The sequence below is a fragment of the Phoenix dactylifera genome, chromosome 4 (assembly GCF_051530095.1).
Source record: "Phoenix dactylifera cultivar Ajwa chromosome 4, Ajwa_hap1_PhDact_Kaust_v1.1, whole genome shotgun sequence".
Classification (NCBI taxonomy): domain Eukaryota; kingdom Viridiplantae; phylum Streptophyta; class Magnoliopsida; order Arecales; family Arecaceae; genus Phoenix; species Phoenix dactylifera.
Window position 1 is genome coordinate 49079850 of NC_143193.1, and position 20472 is coordinate 49100321.

Here is a 20472-nt window from a genome sequence, read left to right on the forward strand (position 1 = left end):
TGGGATATGACTCTCCTTTTTTTCTTTTTTTTTTGGCACGAGCACGTGAATACCCCCATACTTCCATGAGCAAGCCCTTCAACCCATCATAACATCTGTCTAAATCACTAGTCCCTACAAGATTAAAGAAAACTACCATTGATGATAATATATAAGTAAGTAGACAGCTTTTTGCCATTGATGATCCATAATTGTCCTTTTTATTATTATTATTATTATTATTATTATTATTATTTATAAAAAAGAGGGGGGAGGAAGCGACAAGTCCACCCCGCATAGCAGCTCTCACTGGGCCCCCATCCCGCCAGGAAAATGTTCGATGCGGACAGAAATGACCGTGTGTTGGGTATTCCGGCCGATTTCATTCATAGCCTCCCCATCCATGGGCCCGGCTCGGTGATCCCTATAATCTCCGGCACGAATCCTCCGTGTGAGTACGTCATACCTCGCACCACCGAGGTTACTAGCGGACCAATAAGTCTTTCCAAACTCTGTGTCCGAGCAGAAAGCATTCGGTCTCCATTTAATCGATGCCCGCATGTTTCGAACTCAGAATCACTTGGTTGGAGATAAGGTTCCATTTCACTGAGCTACTTTATCAAAAATTTATAAAACAGAAATTTCTTGCAGGCGCTTGAATCGTTGCTTGTTCAAGAACTAAAAAAAAAACAATGGTGCGATGTGCCATGAAAAAATTGAACCACATAGTTCTTATGCAATCTGTTGTTGTCCAGGACAAGCCTGATGAACGGTGGAGATTTACCATAGGCATAAAGTTAGGACCTCCCACGTATATGCTGATGGGGTCGTGATGAAAAATATATATACATATATATCACACGCTATTTTATTTCGCAGGTCCGACGTAAGCGGACCCTCACCGAAGAGACCAACCACGTGGCACATGGAATGCCAGATGCCGGTGCAGCGCGGACTTATCCACGCAAGCTGGCTGTATGGACGGCTATGATGGGACCACAGCTTCCTTTAACTTTTGCACTGCGGGACCTCCTGACATAATCTTGGGCCCACCTCTCGCCCACTATTGTTCTCGGTGTCGTGTCCGGAACAACCCAACTAAAATGCTCCATGTGGTGAGTCGTCCGGAACTTGCCAACTGAAATGGCACGTGGTCCCCACCTTGTTTGCCACTAGAAATTAGACACGTCATTATATGACCTCGTTGCTACGTTAGACCGGAGAGCTTGGATTGTTCTGGAACGTGAGAACATATTTAAAATTATCCCACCTCCCACCAGACACTAAATTATCAAAATACCCTTGATTCATTGCTTTTATTACAAGGCATGCCGGTTTCCCTCGGGCCTACGAACCTTTGACCCTCATCCAGCGTTATCTTGATGCGGAAAATTCGGCCACAATGATTAATTGAATATAGAGAGAGCACCAATATGGGAGTGGGCATCCGTTGCCGTATGATATCCGTTAACTAGAGATAGACTTGGACTTCTTTCAAGCAGTTCATATATTCTGAAAAGCGAATAGGACGGCAGATTGAGTCGCCTCATTTGTTGCTCGGCATTTTAAAGTAGCCCTGTGGACTAGTGATGTAACTACTCCTTCATGTTTACGACATCTCCTCTTTTTTGATTTTAGTGACTGTACTCACACATAAGTTGTTTGAGTTATTGTTGTAGAGAAAAAATTTAGTCCAACATCTTAGATTTGTTTATCGCCACCATCTGCTATCCATCTTCAATCTTTATTGTCATGGTCCCACCTCTATCCATACACAATATTAGGGGTAAAATGAGCTTTGCATAAGGATAATCCTATATTTATCTGGATAAGGTTTCTGGAGGAATTCTTTTGGAAAGCTTAGATTTGCTTAATCTTAAATTAAATTCTGTACACCGCAACCATATCTTTTATTCGTTTTTGCATCTTTCTACAAATTTGTTTAATATGTGAAGGTGAATTTGATTTATAATTTTTTATTAAGTGCAGTCAGGATCAAATCTAGTAATTTTATCAATTAAGCCAATTGGCAAATGCAGACTACTCTTCCAATTTAACCAATCCGATTGATGGAATCCACTTTAATTTTCAGACAAAATTTGAACCCAACTTCCTAATATGTTACCATTAGGATCCAAGATATCTAGTAACAAAAGGTTACCATGATAATTTCCCAGGTAATAAAAAATTTAATTAATTTTTTCAATGTCCAAGCTTAAGCGGGGCTTGCTATATTCTCTCTCTCTTCGTTGCTTCCAGTCGCCTCTCGCTCTTTATAATGTAAGACTGCCTTTTGTCGTAATCCCTTATCAACGGGTGTCTCGTGCCCCAATTGTTTTCCCCTTGTAACTCACGGAGAAGAAGGAAAAGAGAAGAGAAAGCGATCTTTCAACCGAAAAAAATAAAACTAAATGTTTCTCCGGCTCTCTCCACGATTCGATCAATCCAGTTGAGTATTTTTTGGGGCCATATTTCTCCTTCCAATGATCCAATTCTAAGTCGCGGCAGATGGTATCCTGCTCCCTAGCTTTCGATCGCAAGAAGACGCCCACATCGTAAATCCAGGTATTTCTTCAAGCTCTTGAATCCTTTTACTTGAATCAGAGCTCAAGAAACGTTTTTGAAATGATTTTTTGTTGAGATTTGAAGTCGATCCTGAGAAAGATTTAGCATCGGAAGAGCAAAATCACAAGATCAGTTAATTCCTTAGTTTTACCCTCTTTCATGGTGAGATCTTAAAAATCTTTGTTTCATGGCGAAACTTCACCGAATTTAATCATATCATTTTTCTGAAAAGATCTTTGTACGTGTGTGAGTCGAATTATATAAATTTCCTTCGGATTTATAGAATCGAATTAAAAACATCCCTTTTGTTCCATTAATTTAATGTTTTTCCCTGCAAAGTTTACTAAATATAGTAAATATCAACGAATTATGAGATAAACATGAAACGATTCGCATAGAGTCGTAGATCCGTGATGTTTCTTTTTACTGTTTTTGTCCATTTTCTTGAAGGGATTTTGAGAACTATCGGAGGAATCGAGAGGGGAAGAGCGTCCGAGAATTCTCTCCACCTCTTCGGAGCCAAGGTAACTGCCACGTGTCGTTTTTTAGTCCGGAATTGCATGTGCTGTGCGAGAAATTTTAGCATTTAGCGGGCCCTCTCCTCCTTTTGTTAGCAAACGGGATCCACGAGACTCAATAGATTATTTAGGAAGATACCACCATGGCCCATCAATAGCCCATAGTTCACAAAAAAAAAAAATCTAAAAAGGTAATATTAATGTTGCAGCTATTTTTCTTTTTTTCACGGTCGAATCTACATCTATTATGTAGAGTTCTCTATTCCAATGGTTATATTTTTGGTTGTCTTTGTATGATAATGACATTGCTCAACTCAATTCACGTTTCCATTTGATTACTTTTTGTTAAATTGGACACAATTTCTTTTTTGAATTTTTTGCATGCATAGCCTCATAAATATTAAAATTTGGAAGAATACCCTTCCAAAATTAATATTTACATATATACCCTCGTAGAACACTTGTTTTGCTATTCTATTCTTTTTTTTATTCCTATTTTTGCATATGTACCTGCACCATCGAATGCCATTAAAAAATTAACGGTTTCAAACTAAAATGACTAAAATATTTCTAATGGATAGATGTATAAAAAAAAAATATTTATAAGCCGGTCGAGGTATTGGACAAAAAAATAATTTTAAAATTTTATTTTATTTTTAATTAAAATAAATATAATTTTTATTAATGATGTTAGAAAACCGTTATATTAAGGGTATTTATACAAAAATAGTGTTTTATGATGGTACAAAAATAAATATAAATTTTAAGAGTGTATTCATGCAAATTTAGATTTTTAGAAGGATATGTATGCAAAAAAAAATTCTTCTTTTTTTTTACTCTAATGCACAGATGTGTGATCAAAAGAAATGCAATAATTCTTTGTAAAAACAAATTGTGGTGGTTCTCTATTGATTTGATTTGTTGTGGGAGCAAGATAGTTGTCCCAATTCAAAATTAAATTGCGTTTAATTTACCTTTAACTCTCTAATTTCTCAGATGATTTATTATGGTATAAACACTAAATTTGATTGTTTTGAACCATGTTACGAATTTTCCACATTGAGTTAGTCACATAATCTATAGAATGAACCTCTCCATTTTCTAGAATCCTGGCAAAAGATTCAAAGGATAAGGCGGACCGAACCTTGGTTCCACATCCAGATCTTACGGAAGCTCTGGCAGTTACGTGAGGGAAATTCCAAACTTAAATCCCCCTTTTATGTTTGTTCCTGTTACGAAGAACACGTCTAAACCATGATTTAATTCTTTTGTCACAACTTAAATGCTAACGGTTTCACGGACTCACAAACCACGCTATCACGCACATTGTTTTGGACTGGGCCCATGCCCCAGCTAAATCCGGACCGCCCGTTCCGGGGCCAGGCTACTAAAGAGGGTCTAATTAGTTTTATTAACCATCGGGGCCCACCAACTTCGGTCGGTGGGTAAGTGGAAAGGCTAGTGGGCCCCACGTCACGGCCCTCCAACTTGCTTTGCCGCGTCATAGGCCTTGCGTCCTTCTTTGGTGGGTCCCATCAATTGTTGTCTCTCTCTGTTTTTTTTTTTCCCTTCTTTCTATTTGTCGATAAGTACGCCCCGCTATTACTATTATTCGTACTGTTACTATTCCCATTTACGTGTTATAATTTTGTTCCTGCCCTGTGATGGTAGGATGGTGTACTGACGTTCATTTGTCTAGTATAGTTATATTCAATTATTGTTTGTGTGATTACTTCTTGTCTGCAGGTGGAATAGGAGGGATAAGAAAGGAGGGCTGTCTCCTGTCTGTCTTAAGGGAGGGAGGGAATAAGGAGGTGGAAAAATGGATAATAGAGAGGGGAATAACGACATAGAGAGCATGGAGGGACTGGGGAGGGAGGTAGAGAGGAACGGGTCGGGGTTTGAGGACGAGAAGGAGGCAGGGATGAGGCAGCCACTGCTGCTGAGGAAGAGGACCATGAACACAACCTCCCAGATTGCCATAGTTGGTGCCAATGTTTGCTCCATTGAAAGCTTGGATTATGAGTAAGTAGAAATGCTAAAGATTAGTGCTTGATTTTTTTTGGTTCATCATTAATACGAACATAGATTTCTGTATGCTATATAGTGATTAGTGGCTGAACAGATGGTGAAAGAAATATAGTTGCCGCTATTTATTTATTTATTTATTTTTTGGGTTAAGTTTTCACTTGAATTACTTAAGTAAGATGGGGGAATATATTCATGTTGATATGGTTATGCTAGAATCAAGAATTTTTGCAATTTGCTATCTAATTTGATATTTGATAATTAATGGTTTCATCCAAACCGTTGATTGCCTTTCTTTCGAATTGTTGCATTGTTTGAATTGGTAGTCAATTGGAAGAAGGGGTGGAGCCAATAAAGGAAGGGCTGACCAGATGTGATCGTAGATCCTTGCACATTTTTGATTTGTTAATTTGAACCGGACTGATGTATTTTTCAACAATATTTAGATTATCAACTGATTTTTCCCCCTTTTTTGTAATGAAGAATTACCTTTGTTTTGTGGCACAGCTATGTTGTATAGAGTTAGGTTGGGCCTTGATCAGCAAAAGGATTTAAATTAAACCTTGAGTCATGTACTGATGGATTTACAGCAGCAAATAAAATGTTGAGAACATTGTGCATGCCTTGTTATGAGAGATAGCTTGCAGTAATTCAATCATTACTTCTAATTCCTTTTTCTACTGCTTAAGAAAGTACCACTAACTACGGAAAGGAAACCTATAATGGTGGAACATCATTGCCAGATCAGCATAAACATTCATCTTTTAAATAAAGAGAGCAAGTGGACAAATATTAGAAATTGCATGTGTTCCTTGTAATCCTATCTTAAAGAACTTCGAACTATTGTTCTTTATTTTTTTTGAATGCACGAATTTCAAACTATATTATTTGCTAATTTTAAGTTTGATTTGTTCTCAGAATTGTGGAGAATGATCTTTTTAAGCAAGACTGGAGATCAAGGAAAAAGGTTCAGATATTTCAATACATTGTCCTCAAGTGGACTCTTGCACTTCTTATAGGCTTGGGAACTGGACTTGTCGGCTTCTTCAACAATCTTGCAGTTGAGAATATTGCCGGATTCAAATTGTTGCTAACTAGTGACCTTATGCTTGAGCATAGGTAAATCCTGATATCCGTTTCTCTTGTTTAGTGACTAATCTATGAATTTTACTAAGCATCGCTGGTTCAACTATTGTTGTAGAACAATTGGGAAAACTACAAAGATTTAATAAACTATTGGAGATAAATTATAGAAAGAACATGTAATGAGAGAGAAGAGATCAACAAAGGTTAAAAACATTCATCAATATCTTGTATAAAAATTGATTTCAAATCCTCAAATTTAAGAATAGTTACCATGCTTTTCTTCATTCTTGCTTATATAGAGGAGTATTTTGTATTGTATTTTTAAAAATAGATTAGGTTTCCTTTTCCCATAACTTATAAATTTTTATCACCAGGGTGCAATTTCGTCTCATGGTTGGCAACAATTCCCACCTGATTGCAGCGTCACCTTTCTTTCTGTTGTTATTTGTTATGAGAATATAACAAACTCTAGATGGAACTGATAAACATGCTGGTCTCTAAGCTGAACAAGTTAATATTGCATGATAAATGATGTTTGATTTCTGCTTCTGTGTCTATCTCTTTAGGTTGACTGTATGGATTTTGGAATGTTGATTTTGAGATAATATTAGAGAAAAGAGGAAGTAATTAGTTTCATTTTAATGTGATTTGACAAAATTTTAAATTGTGTTTAATAATATTAGAGAAAAGAGGAACTAATTAGTTTCATTTTAATGTGATTTGACAAAAGTTTAGATAGTGTTTAATTGCCTAAATTTCAATTACAATGGTCAATTGTAATAAATTTGCTATGACTATCTAATTATGGCAATGAAAAATAGTTTTAAATTCTAGAGTTTTTTTTTAAAATTGAAATAGATATCTTAAATGTCTGAGATTTCACCTCTATTTGATGACTTCTTGTTATTGGTGTTATTTGGTTCCAGTGCAGGTTCTTTGCAGCATTTTTGGCATATTCTGGTTGCAATTTAGTATTGGCAGCAGCAGCTGCAGCCATCTGTGCTTACATTGCACCTGCAGCTGCTGGTTCTGGTATACCTGAAGTGAAGGCATATCTCAATGGAATTGATGCTCATTCTATATTAGCTCCGAGTACGCTTTTTGTAAAGGTAATTTTGAGGCTAATCTTGGTTTAGTTTTTTCTTTTTCTTGTCAATGAACGTTAAAATTAAAGGCGTATAATTGTGTTTTCCTAAAAGGAAAGGGCCAGAATTGAGTCGTTGAGTTTGTCACTCTAGTGTAGCGAGGATGTTTTTTATTTTCTTAAACTTCATTAATTTTGTCAGTTGGTATCAAAGAAAGCTTCTTTTATTTAAAGATCCCATTTCAGAGACAAGATTCCTGATCTTCTCTGAAAGTATAGTTCAAATCTTTACTATAATAATTTAGTCATCTCACCATAATAATTCAGAGATGCCATTTTCTTCATTTCCACTGGATTAATTGCATTGCTATTGACTTCGGTATGTTGCCTAACTCTTTTCTCTTTCTTTTCTTTTTTTTCCTTTTTTTTTGTTTTTTTTTTTGGGGGGGGGGGGGGGTGGTGGTGGGTTGGGGTTACATTTTTGTCACTCATTGCTTTGATTTCACTATAAACTATCTAGAACTTACGAAGATGCTACTTTTGGGATGGGCATGGTTAGCTACCTAATTAGCAATGTCATTTGCCTCTCAATTAATTAGTAGAATGAGTCAAACAAATATTTTTTGAGCAAAAGTGAGTAAAAGAAGTACTGTTGGTAGCCTTTAGCACAATTCTTTTCTCCATGGGGGCATAGATATTTTTGAAATAATTACCAATTTACAGTCATGGATCTACTTAAACACGAAAGTTGCCAGGATCTGACATCCCAGTTTCCTACAGCCCTGACTCCAGAGTCCTGACCATAGACCTACGGCTTCAGTTTTAAGAATGTTCCTTTTTACCATGATAAATAGTATCAACAGAAAATGTGCTAGTTACCACAATATCTGACATAGAGTTAGTAGTCAGCAAGTAATTACCATCTATTGGCTGAAGGGCCCCTTGAAGCTAATCTTTTTCAACCATTTTCTCTTATAATAAAAATTAAAATTTCTAGCAAGGCCTGGTCTTACTGGTTATATCAAACTTGCCTAAAGTCTTCATCCAATGATCCAAAAAGAAAAATCATATATTTTCCTCTACCTGTATAACTCCCTCAAGGTGCTTGCCATGGCAATAGGTCCATTGGATAAAACCAGTTTCTATATCTCCTCCTTGTCATCCTTTGCTACTCTATACTACCAGAACAGTCTATCTAAAGATACCATCTAACACTTGGAAACACTCTAAAAGAGGAATAGAGTGAGCAAGATCCAGAAAACAGGATTAGGATTCTGACACATGAGTTCTTGTATAAAATAGCAATAACGTACAAAATCTATCAAGAAAAAGTTCTCAATCTAAAAGAAAGAAGTTACTTTTTTTATTACTTTTTTCTTTATCAACTCTATGTTTTAACAAATTTTTTAAGCTCAAAGTCTTCCTATATAAATTTTAATTTTATGAAAGTCCAATTGTTTGAGAACTTCAGGATGCTGCAGGACAGATCTGTCTGATTTGGAATGCATGCAAGTACATTGGTAAGACTGTTTCGATTTGTGTGCATGTTGGGGGTAGGGGTGGGAGATGTTTGGTTTTTTTTTAGTTGGGGGGGGGGGTGGTGTGAGGTGGTTGGAGTTGAACTATCATGTGGTCTTTCAGAGTATGAAAACTATGGTATAGGTTTATAGAATGAAACTGGAATTAACAAGAGGGAGGGGATGAGAACAAATGGAGTGGCTTTATTTTATACGTACAGCTCACACATTAGTGACAAAGGGCTGTGCCTTCAATTTTGGAGCTCTGTATAACATCTAATAAATGACTGCATAACACTAACACCGACTTTATTTTTTCACCTTACACTGTCCATGTACAAAACTTTCATGAGATGACTCAGAAGATTTCAGAGATTTTCAGGAATCTTCTAAGCATAGCAAGAGAACAAGATTACCTTGTTAACTAATCGCTAGCCCCAAAGCTTAAGTTGTTAGGGAAGGAGTCAACATTGTATGTTGGGCCTTAACATCCCCCTCCAGTATAACCCGGACCATGCACATGAGGGAGTAAACGCGTCAAGAATGACTTAAGATAAGAACGAGTCAAGAAGAACTTAACCGTGTACAAGTCAACGGAAGAAAAGAAAATAAAAGGGCAAAATTGGTCTAACAGGGATTTGAACGCATGACCTTTGGCTCTAATTCCATGAATCCATGATAGATTCAAGGAAGTGAAAGAAGAAGAGCCAAATGTGTAGAAATGTGCAACAATTTTAAAGTATGACTCAAGGTAAATATGAACGTACAAAGAATATGATAAGATCTCTGCACGGTATGCAACTTCGTAGGTCAGCAATTTGCTATATAGAAGACATATATGGTAGAGAGAGTGTTAGAGCAATGTAATGATGTTGAGTGAAATGACAATCTACCTCAATATGCTTGGTACGCTCGCGAAACACTGGATTGCTAGCTATCCGAATAGCATAAGATAAAACCAAGTGTAATGACTGTAATCATCAGCAAAGTGACACAATATTGATTTTCACCTTTAGAAGGAACTGGAGAAGTCCAAACATCAGAATGCACTAAGTCAGAAGGTGCAGATGACACAAATTGACTAGTATTATAAGGGATGGTTGTTTACTTAGCTAGGTTACAACCCATGCAACGTGTCAAAGAGGTAGACGAGACAGAACCAAGGGCACCAGTACTAACAAGGCAACTGAGCCTAGGTCCAGAAAGATGTGCTAGTCTACGATGCCATAAATCAAAAAAGTAATATCAGAAGTAGGAGGTGAAGTTGTAGCAGTGGTAGTAGAAGTAAAATCTGAGAGTTGTAGATGATCCTGTGAGAGAGAGAAGACATGCTTGTAGAAGAGGAGCCCACAGATGTAGCAACAATTGCCGTAGATTTCTACAATTGAACCTTGTTCTTTGCAAGCTTGTTACATTTGGATCCTCTGACCTACAATATTGCAATACTTGCACAATCTTGAATGCCCATATGTATTGCTTAAAGTAGATCTGGAGGAATAAGAGCCCACTCTTTGTTGACAATTGGAAGATTGATCCAACATAAAATCAATTTCTCCAGCACTACCAACAATTGAAGCGATAAAGAGTAAAGTAGTGAAGACTTGACATGACTTGACATGCAAACAAACTCAAGCAAGACACTCCAAGATAATGCTCAGGAAAATGGAGGAAGAATGAGCAATCAATGGAGCTAGTAGGGCATTAGTAATCTTGCAATAACAAGCAAGGGACTAGATGAAGGTTGACAAGCTCCAAGCAAATGCACTTGTATGGCATAAGTGCACAAATCTGAGCATTACTGAACATTGTAATGACCTTGATTAGAACCACACAATCGTTGAGGAAGGAGACCAAAAGATTGGTTTGCATGGTTAAAGCAATTAGCCGTCATTCACCTTCCAAACAATCTCTCAGGAACTTCTCCAACAGTTGAAGTGCACAGCCAACAACAGCAGTATATGGCAGAAGATGAGATTGTAGCTCCAAAGAGAAATATTTAGACTATGTAGAGAGACACCTCTAGCTGCAAATCAGATAGGATGCATTGCAAATTGAGCTGAAAACAGTCACAATAAATATACCAGCTGTAACAGGGCTGACAGTTGATGATTTTCAGCACAGAAACTAAGACAGCATATGTTATTCTGCTACAAAATGTTGCAATGGATAGGCAGCAGATTGATGGAAAATAGAGTGGTGGACCAAAGCAACATTGCTAGTTCGCCGTGCTGCTAATGCAAAGAACTCTTTAATCAAGGGGCAGCCACGGTGAGTGTAAGTGATGAGAAGGCACACCTAAACACAAAGTAGGCTACTCAATCAATAGATGGGTTGCACAAGAGAGATTTATGGCTTTGATACCATGCTAACTAACCTCTAGATCTTCCAAGCTTATGCTGATAGGGAAGGGGTCAGCGATGTATATCAAGCCTTAATATAGCTATCCACAGAAATTCATGTAGATCACACCTGTTGGAGCTCTGATGATTATGTTGTCCCCCTTTGATTCTTTACATGAAAACTTGTTTTAAAAGACCCTTTTAAGACCTAGGAAATTTTACTTCCTCAATGTAGCATGGTATATAGTTGCTTTGGGTCATGCCAAGTGTTATTCACTTAAAATACAAGATTCAGCCATTGCATAGACAAGAAGATAAATATTCTTGTAAGAAAATAAACTATGATATGCAGTATGTAATTATAGAGAATGCAGGATATGTAAATCAATATAAAATCTGCTACCGTATTATATCACTTTATGAAGAAAGCACAAACAACTGTTAAATGCTTTGTTTGGGAACTATCTGTTTACTGTATTTGATTTTACAATTTTCCAGATATTTGGTTCAGTTCTTGGAGTTTCTGCTGGATTTGTATTGGGCAAGGAAGGGCCTATGGTACATACAGGAGCATGCATTGCCAACTTACTTGGTCAGGGTGGGTCTCGCAAGTACCACCTGACATGGACATGGCTCAGGTATTTTAAGAATGATAGGGATCGCCGAGATTTGATCACCTGCGGGGCTGCAGCTGGAGTGGCAGCTGCCTTCCGAGCACCTGTGGGTGGTGTCCTCTTTGCTCTTGAAGAAGCAGCATCTTGGTAATACCTTTTATCTCCTTAAACTTATTTCCGAATTACATTAGGCGATGTTATGTCCCAGCTTGTAATTATGAAGATACATGTCTAGGAAAAATGTCGACACGTCTGACTAGCAGCCTTCCCCATAGGACAATAGCAAAAAGCACGAAAAAGGGAGCAAAGAAGAATGATCTCATATCTTCTGTTGCATGACTCTACATTTGATCACCAATACAATTGCAATGTAAATCAAAGGGGAAGACGAGCAACACATTTCAGCATAACTATTACTTTTCTATCGTAATTAAAGAGCTGAATGCATAGATAGCATAAATTTGAACTGTAATATGTTGGTTATTAAACTTGTTTTTTAATATTAGTAACTTATGGTTTTATTTTGTAATTGCATATTAGTGTGGTGAGGAGTTACATGTCTTTTGAGTTTTTAGTCATATGGGAGTTACATGTCTTTTAGGTTTTTAGTCATGTGGGAGTTACATGGAGTTATAAGGGATTTATTTAGAGGGAGCTATTTGAGATTTATTTGGGTTTATGAATGGTGTAATGACCAATTCAATTAGGAAGGTTAAAAGACCATCTAATGATGCCTATAAATATCCATGCACTCTAGTTGTTTTTTGAAATAAGTGGAATACAAGTTCTTCATGTGTGCCTAAAATCCTCTCTACTTTTCTTCCATAGAATAATTTGTGAGTGTGAATCCTCTTAATTTCCAACAAAGTGGTATCAAAGCTCAGATTTTTCTTGTGAGAATGAGCGATGGCAAATGGAATGCTTCCATTTCTAATGCCGTGGTTCACCAAGGATAACTATGAAAATTGGTGTATCCGTATGAAGGCAATCTTGGGATCTCAAGATTTGTGGGAAATCATTGACAAAGGCTACACGGAATCGGAGAATAAAGATTTCTTGACTCCAGCTCAAAAGGAGTCCTTACAAGCCACAAGAAAGAAGGATTGGAAGGCCATCATGATCATCCATCAATGTTTGGATGATGGCATGCTACAACGAGTTGCTAATGCAACTTCTTTGAAGCAAACTTGGGAGATTCTCCAAAACTCCTATCAAGGAGTTGACAAAGTCAAGAAGATTCGTCTTCAATCTTTGTGTGGTGAATTTGAAGCCTTACATATGAAAGAATCCAAATCAATCTCAGATTACTCTTCAAGGGTGTTAACCATCGTAAATCAACTGAGGAGGTACGGCGAAAATATGAGTGATACGAGGGTTATTGAAAAAATCCTTCGTTCATTGGATCCCAAGTTTAATTTTATTGTTGTAGCCATCGAAGAGTCCAAAGATCTAGACTCCATGACAATCGATCAACTCATGGGGTCACTGCAAGCTCATGAAGAGAAGGTTGTCAAGAAGCAAGAAACTTTAGAGCAAATGTTACAAACAAAAGTCTCTTTGAAAGAAAAAGAAGATCGTAGTTGGAAAGGCGAAAGAGGTCGTGGACGTGGTAGAGGAAGAGGTGGTCGTGGATCATCCAACAAAGAAGAAAAGAAGCAAGAATGGTATCAATCAAGAGGATGTGGAAGAGGAAACAATTCGAGATCAAATGGAGGGAGGTATGATAAATCTCGAATTCGTTGCTATAATCGTCGAAAATATGGTCATTTTGCTTCGGAGTGTAGAAGTCCTTCTCAAAATGCCGAAGAAGAAGCTAACTATGTTGAAAATGAAGAGACGGAGCAAACTTTGTTGTTGGCATGCAAAGGAGAAAAAAATTGAGATCATGATTTATGGTATCTTGACAATGCGGCTAGCAACCACATGTGCGGTGACAAAAGCAAATTTGTGGAGTTGGATGAAACTGCAAGCGGTAATATGGTTTTTGGAGATTCTTCCAAAGTATCGATCAAGAAAAAAGGTACAATTTTGATTCTTTTGAAAAATGGTGATCATCAATTTATTGCTAATGTTTTCTATATCCCAAGCATGAAAAATAATATTTTGAGCTTAGGACAACTCTTAGAGAAAGGCTATGATATTCAAATGAAAGATCTTAGTCTTTCGATAAGAGATCAAAAGGAAGGTTTGGTGGCCAAAGTTAAAATGACAAGAAACCACATGTTTTTGCTTAACCTTCAAACCGATGTTGCTAAATGCTTAAAGGCTTGTGTTGAAGATCCAAATTGGCTTTGGCACTTGAGGCTTGGGCACTTGAATTTTGATGGGCTAGAATTATTGGCCAAGAAGGATATGGTGAATGGGTTGCCCTTTATTGACCACCCAAATCAACTTTGTAAAGGATGTCTCTTTGGCAAGCAATCAAGAAAAAGCTTTCCAAAAGAAGCTAGCACAAGAGCAAGGGAACCACTACAACTTGTTCGTTCGGATATTTGTGGTCCATTCAATCCACCATCTTTTGGTAAGAACAGGTACTTTCTCTTATTTATTGATGACTTTAGCCGGAAAACTTGGGTGTATTTTCTTAAAGAAAAATCGGAGGTGTTTGAAGCATTTAAAAAATTCAAGGCACTTGTTGAGAAACAAAGTGGTTTTGATATAAAGGCTATACGATCTGATAGAGGAGGTGAGTTCACATCAATTGCTTTCAAAAAATTTTGTGAAGAAAATGGAATTCACCATCCTTTAACGGTTCCAAGATCCCCGCAACAAAATGGGGTCGTGGAGAGAAAAAATAGAACTATCCTTAATATGGTTCGGAGTATGTTAAAAAACAAGAATATACCCAAAGATTTTTGAGCCAAAGCCGTTAATTGTGCAGTGTACTTATTCAACCGGTGTCCTACCAAAAGTGTGCCAAATCAAACACCACAAGAAGTATGGAGTGGAAGAAGACCAAGTGTCTCTCATTTGCGTGTTTTTGGAAGCATAGCGTATGCACATGTGCCGGATGAAAAGCGCTTTAAGCTAGATGTCAAGAGTGAAAAATTGGTCTTCATCGGTTATGATGCAAGGTCCAAGTGCTACAAGTTGTACAATCCAAAAAGTCACAAGATCATCACTCGTAGAGATGTTGAATTTGACGAAGCAAGTTCATGGGATTGGAATTCTCCAAAAGAAGAGTATGACTTTTTTTCTTTCTTTGAAGAGGCGGAGCCCCCTTCTCCACCTTCAACACCTCCATCATCCGCTCAAGTGCAACCATCTCCATCATCAAGTGAGGCAAGTTCAAGTGAAGGACCAAGAGGCACAAGGAGTCTTCAAGACATATATGATGCCATGGATGAGGTAACGAAAAGATTAAGTGATTTAACACTTTTTTGTCTTTTTGCTGGTAGTGAACCTCTAAGCTTTGAAGAAGCAACTCAAGACAAGAAGTGGAGAGATGCTATGAATGAAGAAATCAAAGCCATAGAGAAGAATGAAACTTGGGAGCTCACCACTCTTCCGGAAGGGCAAAAGGCAATCGGAGTTAAATGGGTGTACAAGGCAAAGAAGAATTCAAGAGGAGAAGTCGAGAGGCACAAGGCAAGACTTGTTGTCAAGGGATACAACCAAAGGCCTGGGATCGACTATGATGAGGTATTTGCCCCCGTTGCTCGTTTGGAAACTATTAGATTAATTATTTCTTTGGCGGCACAAAACAATTGGAGAATCCATCAAATGGATGTGAAGTCCGCTTTTTTGAATGGTTTTCTTGAAGAAGAGGTTTATGTGAAACAACCTTTGGAATATATTGTGAAAGGGCAAGAAGATAAAGTTTTGAAATTAAAGAAAGCCTTGTATGGCTTGAAGCAAGTACCAAGAGCCTGGAATACCAAAATTGACAAGTATTTTCCAGACAACAAGTTCACCAAATGTCCTTATGAGCATGCCCTTTACACAAAGGTCAATGATAATGGAGATATATTTGTGGTTTGCTTGTATGTAGATGACTTAATTTTTACCGGCAACAATTCTATTATGTTTGAAGAATTCAAACAAGCTATGTCTCAAGAGTTTGAAATGACGGACATTGGCCTTATGGCTTATTACCTTGGCATTGAAGTGAAGCAAATGGAAGATGGAATTTTTATCTCTCAAGAAGGTTATGCTAAAGAAGTTCTCAAAAAGTTCAAGATGGATGATAGCAACCCGGTGAGCACTCCCGTGGAATGTGGAGTCAAATTATCAAGATAAGAAGATGGAGAAAAGGTAGATCCTACATTCTTCAAAAGTCTTGTTGGAAGTTTAAGATATTTAACTTGCATAAGGCCGGATATTCTATTTGGGGTTGGACTTGTTAGTCGGTATATGGAAGCTCCTACTTCATCCCATTTGAAGGTGGCCAAGAGAATTCTCTGCTACATCAAAGGTACCCTTAATTATGGCCTATTCTATTGATTTGTTGATAACTTCACACTTGTTGGATATAGTGATAGTGATTGGGCCGGAGATGTGGATGAAAGAAAAAGTACGATGGGATATGTTTTCTTTATGGGAAGTGCGGCTTTTACATGGTCTTCAAAAAAGCAACCTATTGTTACACTTTCTACTTGTGAAGCAGAGTATGTTGCCATCTCAAGTTGTGTTTGTCAAGCCATTTGGCTAAGGTATTTGTTGAAGGAGCTTCATATGTTACAAGAAGAACCAACGGAGATTTTTGTGGACAACAAATCAGCAACATTATCCAAGAATCCGGTGTTACATGAGCGAAGCAAGCATATCGATACAAAGTATCATTTTATTAGAGAATGTATGGCTAAGAAGGAAGTGAAGCTCAAGTACATGAAGTCTCAAGATCAAATTTGCCGATATTTTCACTAAGCCCCTCAAGAGTGAAACTTTTTGCAAGTTAAGGAGTTTGCTTGGAGTTGCAAAACCAAGTTTTAGGGGGGGTGTTGGTTATTAAACTTGTTTTTTAATATTAGTAACTTATGGTTTTATTTTGTAATTGCATATTAGTATGGTGAGGAGTTACATGTCTTTTGAATTTTTAGTCATGTGGGAGTTACATGTCTTTTGGGTTTTTAGTCATGTGGGAGTTACATGGAGTTATAAGGGATTTATTTAGAGGGAGTTATTTGAGATTTATTTGGGGTTATGAATGGTGTAATGACCAATTCAATTAGGAAGGTTAAAAGACCATCTAATGATGCCTATAAATATCCATGTACTCTAGTTGTTTTTTGAAATAAGTGGAATACAAGTTCTTCATGTGTGCCTAAAATTCTCTCCACTTTTCTTCCATAGAATAATTTGTGAGTGTGAATCCTCTTGATTTCCAACAAAGATATGCATAGAATCTATGTAGTCATCCTTTTCCAGTTGAAAGTTAAGTTCATATCCTGATATCTTACTAGATTGTCGCATAACTTATGGATCATCAACATCAAATTTTTTTTATATATATCTTCAGGTGGCGAAGCGCTCTCCTGTGGAGGACATTCTTCACAACAGCTGTTGTTGCTGTGGTATTAAGAGCTTTGATAGAATACTGCCGCAGTGGAAAATGTGGTCTCTTCGGGGAAGGAGGACTAATAATGTTTGACCTTAGTTCAACCATCACTACGTATAGTACTCCAGATCTAGTAGCAATTTTGGTCCTTGGAGTCATTGGGGGTGTATTCGGAGGCCTCTACAACTATCTATTGGACCGGATCCTTCGCACCTACAGCATCATTAATGAGTATGAACTCTCTAGCAGTCATATTATCATGCTTCATCCCAACCTTATATATTGTCATGGTCATATCTTGCAAGTATTCAAATTGAATTGAGTTTTAATTAATTGCAGGAAAGGTGCTCCATTCAAGATACTTCTCACTATCACCATATCTCTCCTCACCTCATGCTGTTCCTATGGACTCCCTTGGCTTGCCAGGTGCATTCCATGCCCAGCAGATCTCCAAGACCAATGTCCCACCATTGGCCGCTCAGGCAACTTTAAGAATTTCCAGTGCCCCCCAGGTCATTACAATGACCTTGCCTCCCTATTTCTTAACACCAATGATGATGCCATCCGCAACCTATTCAGTGGTAACACTGACAACGAGTTCCACATGTCCACCCTTTTTGTCTTTTTCACTGCCATTTATTTCCTTGGCCTTGTAACATATGGAGTTGCTGTCCCTTCTGGTCTCTTCGTTCCCGTTATACTCGCTGGTGCTTCCTATGGCCGCATTATAGGGACTCTTCTGGGTCCCATCTCTGACCTAGATACTGGCCTCTTTGCCCTGCTCGGGGCAGCATCTTTTCTTGGTGGAACTATGAGAATGACTGTCTCAGTCTGTGTTATTCTTCTGGAGCTCACCAATGATCTTCTAATGCTCCCCTTGGTCATGCTTGTTCTTCTGGTATCCAAAACAGTAGCTGATGGTTTCAACCTAGGGGTCTATGATCAGATTGTTAAGATGAAGGGCTTGCCATACATGGAGGCTCATGCAGAGCCCTACATGAGGCACTTGGTCGCTGGAGATGTGGTCTCAGGCCCGCTCATCACTTTTTCTGGTGTGGAGAAGGTGGGGAACATAGTGCATGCATTGAGGTTGACAGGCCATAATGGATTTCCAGTGATTGATGAGCCACCTTTCTCAGATGCACCTGAGTTGTGCGGGCTTGTCTTGAGGTCTCATCTGCTTGTGTTGTTAAAAGGGAAGAGGTTCACTAAAGAGAGGGTGAGAACTGGGGTGACGGAGTTATTACAGAGATTTGGTGCTTTTGATTTTGCCAAGCCTGGATCAGGTAAAGGATTGAAGTTTGAAGACTTGGACATCCAGGAGGAGGAAATGGACATGTACGTGGATCTGCACCCAATCACGAATACATCACCATACACGGTGGTTGAGACAATGTCACTGGCAAAAGCTGCAGTGCTTTTTCGGCAGCTTGGACTCAGGCACCTTTGCGTTGTGCCAAAGACACCAGGGGTGAGCTCTCTCTCTCTCTCTCTCCGCCCCCTCCCTCAATATGTGTGCATGCATGCACATGTGTGTGTGTGCTTTGTGTTCTCTCATGTTGTGTTGTCTTATTTTTGACCCACGCGTATAGCAATAAATATTCAAATTCGGAAAACTAATTTATTCATCATACTCAAATCACTTCAATCTGGTTGCTTTTGTGCTAAAGCTTTATATTTAGAAAAGCCATATTCTGATGAAACTCACACAATATCGCTGTTATTTGCGGGGAATATAATTTTTTGCACAATTCTATTCAAAAAAATAAATAAATGTTGCACAATATGTTTGTTTGCTACCTGGTAAGAGTAAAAACTCTAGTATGAAAACATTTGTTTGATCTCAGACATCTTTGATGTTGGATTTAATAACTAATATTTCCTACATCTTGTGCACAAACTTATACATGTTCAATTTAGATTTACATGTGCAATATTATTCTTAATGTTGTAAAGATTACTCAAAAATGGACTGTGTTGGGATGCTAGTGGTTTCAGTTTTGTTCATGTGAAGTGTGATACTCACATTCACCAAAAAAGAAAAAGTATTATTCATACATGTCATCCTTATTGAGAACTAACTGGAGAAAACTGAAAAGAAAATACTCTATTTAATAAAACATTGCTCAACTAGAACAAGGATACACATTGTGGCTTCAGGCTGTTAGCATAATTTTGGAAGATATTTCTGTGAATTGCAACCTTCAGGCAAGGGGTATCACAGGGCAAGGAACGTTTTCCAATACTGGACATCATAATGAGGTCTAGTTATGAACATCAGAACATTCAACCTTCTTTTGGTTAATTCGTATCTGAATTTCTATTTGGAAAAGGAAGGTATTGTATGTTGATGGAAAAATTAAGTTCGGGCACTTTAATTATTTTCATTGTATACTCTCCCGCATCCTAAGAATAGGGATGAGAATGGTCTTCACTAATAGCTCTTCTTGGTCCTCTGTTCACGTTTATTTTGACATCTCTCTTTTTGGAAGTTGGTTTGCACTTTGTGTTAAACTGGGAAGCTTCAGTAACGTCTTAAGTTTGATGTTAGATGTGCATCTTCTTCTGTATACACGCATTCTGTTTACCAAAGCACCAGTTAAAGTTCTCCAAAAACCAGTTAATGTGCTTCAATGATCTCCTTAAAATTGATAGATGTTTGCTTGCAGAGGCCTCCCATTGTCGGAATTCTTACGCGGCATGACTTCGTGCCAGAGCACATTCTTGGACTGTTCCCACATTTCAACCCTCACAAGTAGGCTAAGGAAGCAGTGGTGCAAGTTTCTCTTCCCCTTGGTTTGTCAAAATTGCTGCTATTATTATTATATATACATATTTTTAAAGTGAGTTTTACCCTCCCGTATGTTTTTCCCCTTTTCTTTTGAGGTGGATGAAGGTCCATTTGCGAGCTCAAAATCTGCTTGGAAGGAACTGAGTTTAAACATCAATTGTTGAATTTGCTCCATGTGACATTTTGATGTGTTCCATATTTTTTCAGGAGAATTATATTACTTTGATTGATACAAGAGCTTTAATAATCTGCAGTCAATTGTTTGGTAGCACATCATGTTTAGCTTTCCTACACTTACAACGAAAAGAGCTTTATATCTTTAGATGGTTGAAATACATTACTGCAAATTTTCAGTCCAGTGGATGGACTGAATACTGAGATAAATTTTGTTAAATGCTAGAACATATATTTGATGTTTACAGGGTAGACAAGACCATCCCTGCAAGAATTTTTG

At 37.8% G+C, this 20472-nt stretch overlaps 1 protein-coding gene across 1 annotated transcript; it reads left to right on the forward strand.

The window, feature by feature from the left end:
* Nucleotides 1–2190: 2190 nt before the first annotated feature.
* LOC103704786 (chloride channel protein CLC-c-like) lies at nt 2191–20289 on the forward strand. The gene is made up of 9 exons (XM_008788223.5): nt 2191–2544; nt 2995–3068; nt 4809–5087; nt 6009–6209; nt 7108–7285; nt 11615–11877; nt 17189–17458; nt 17567–18698; nt 19897–20289. Exons 3-9 carry the CDS (start codon nt 4885–4887, stop codon nt 19984–19986), a joined length of 2337 nt encoding a protein of 778 aa, XP_008786445.4. The 5' UTR covers nt 2191–2544; nt 2995–3068; nt 4809–4884; the 3' UTR covers nt 19987–20289.
* Nucleotides 20290–20472: the final 183 nt, after the last annotated feature.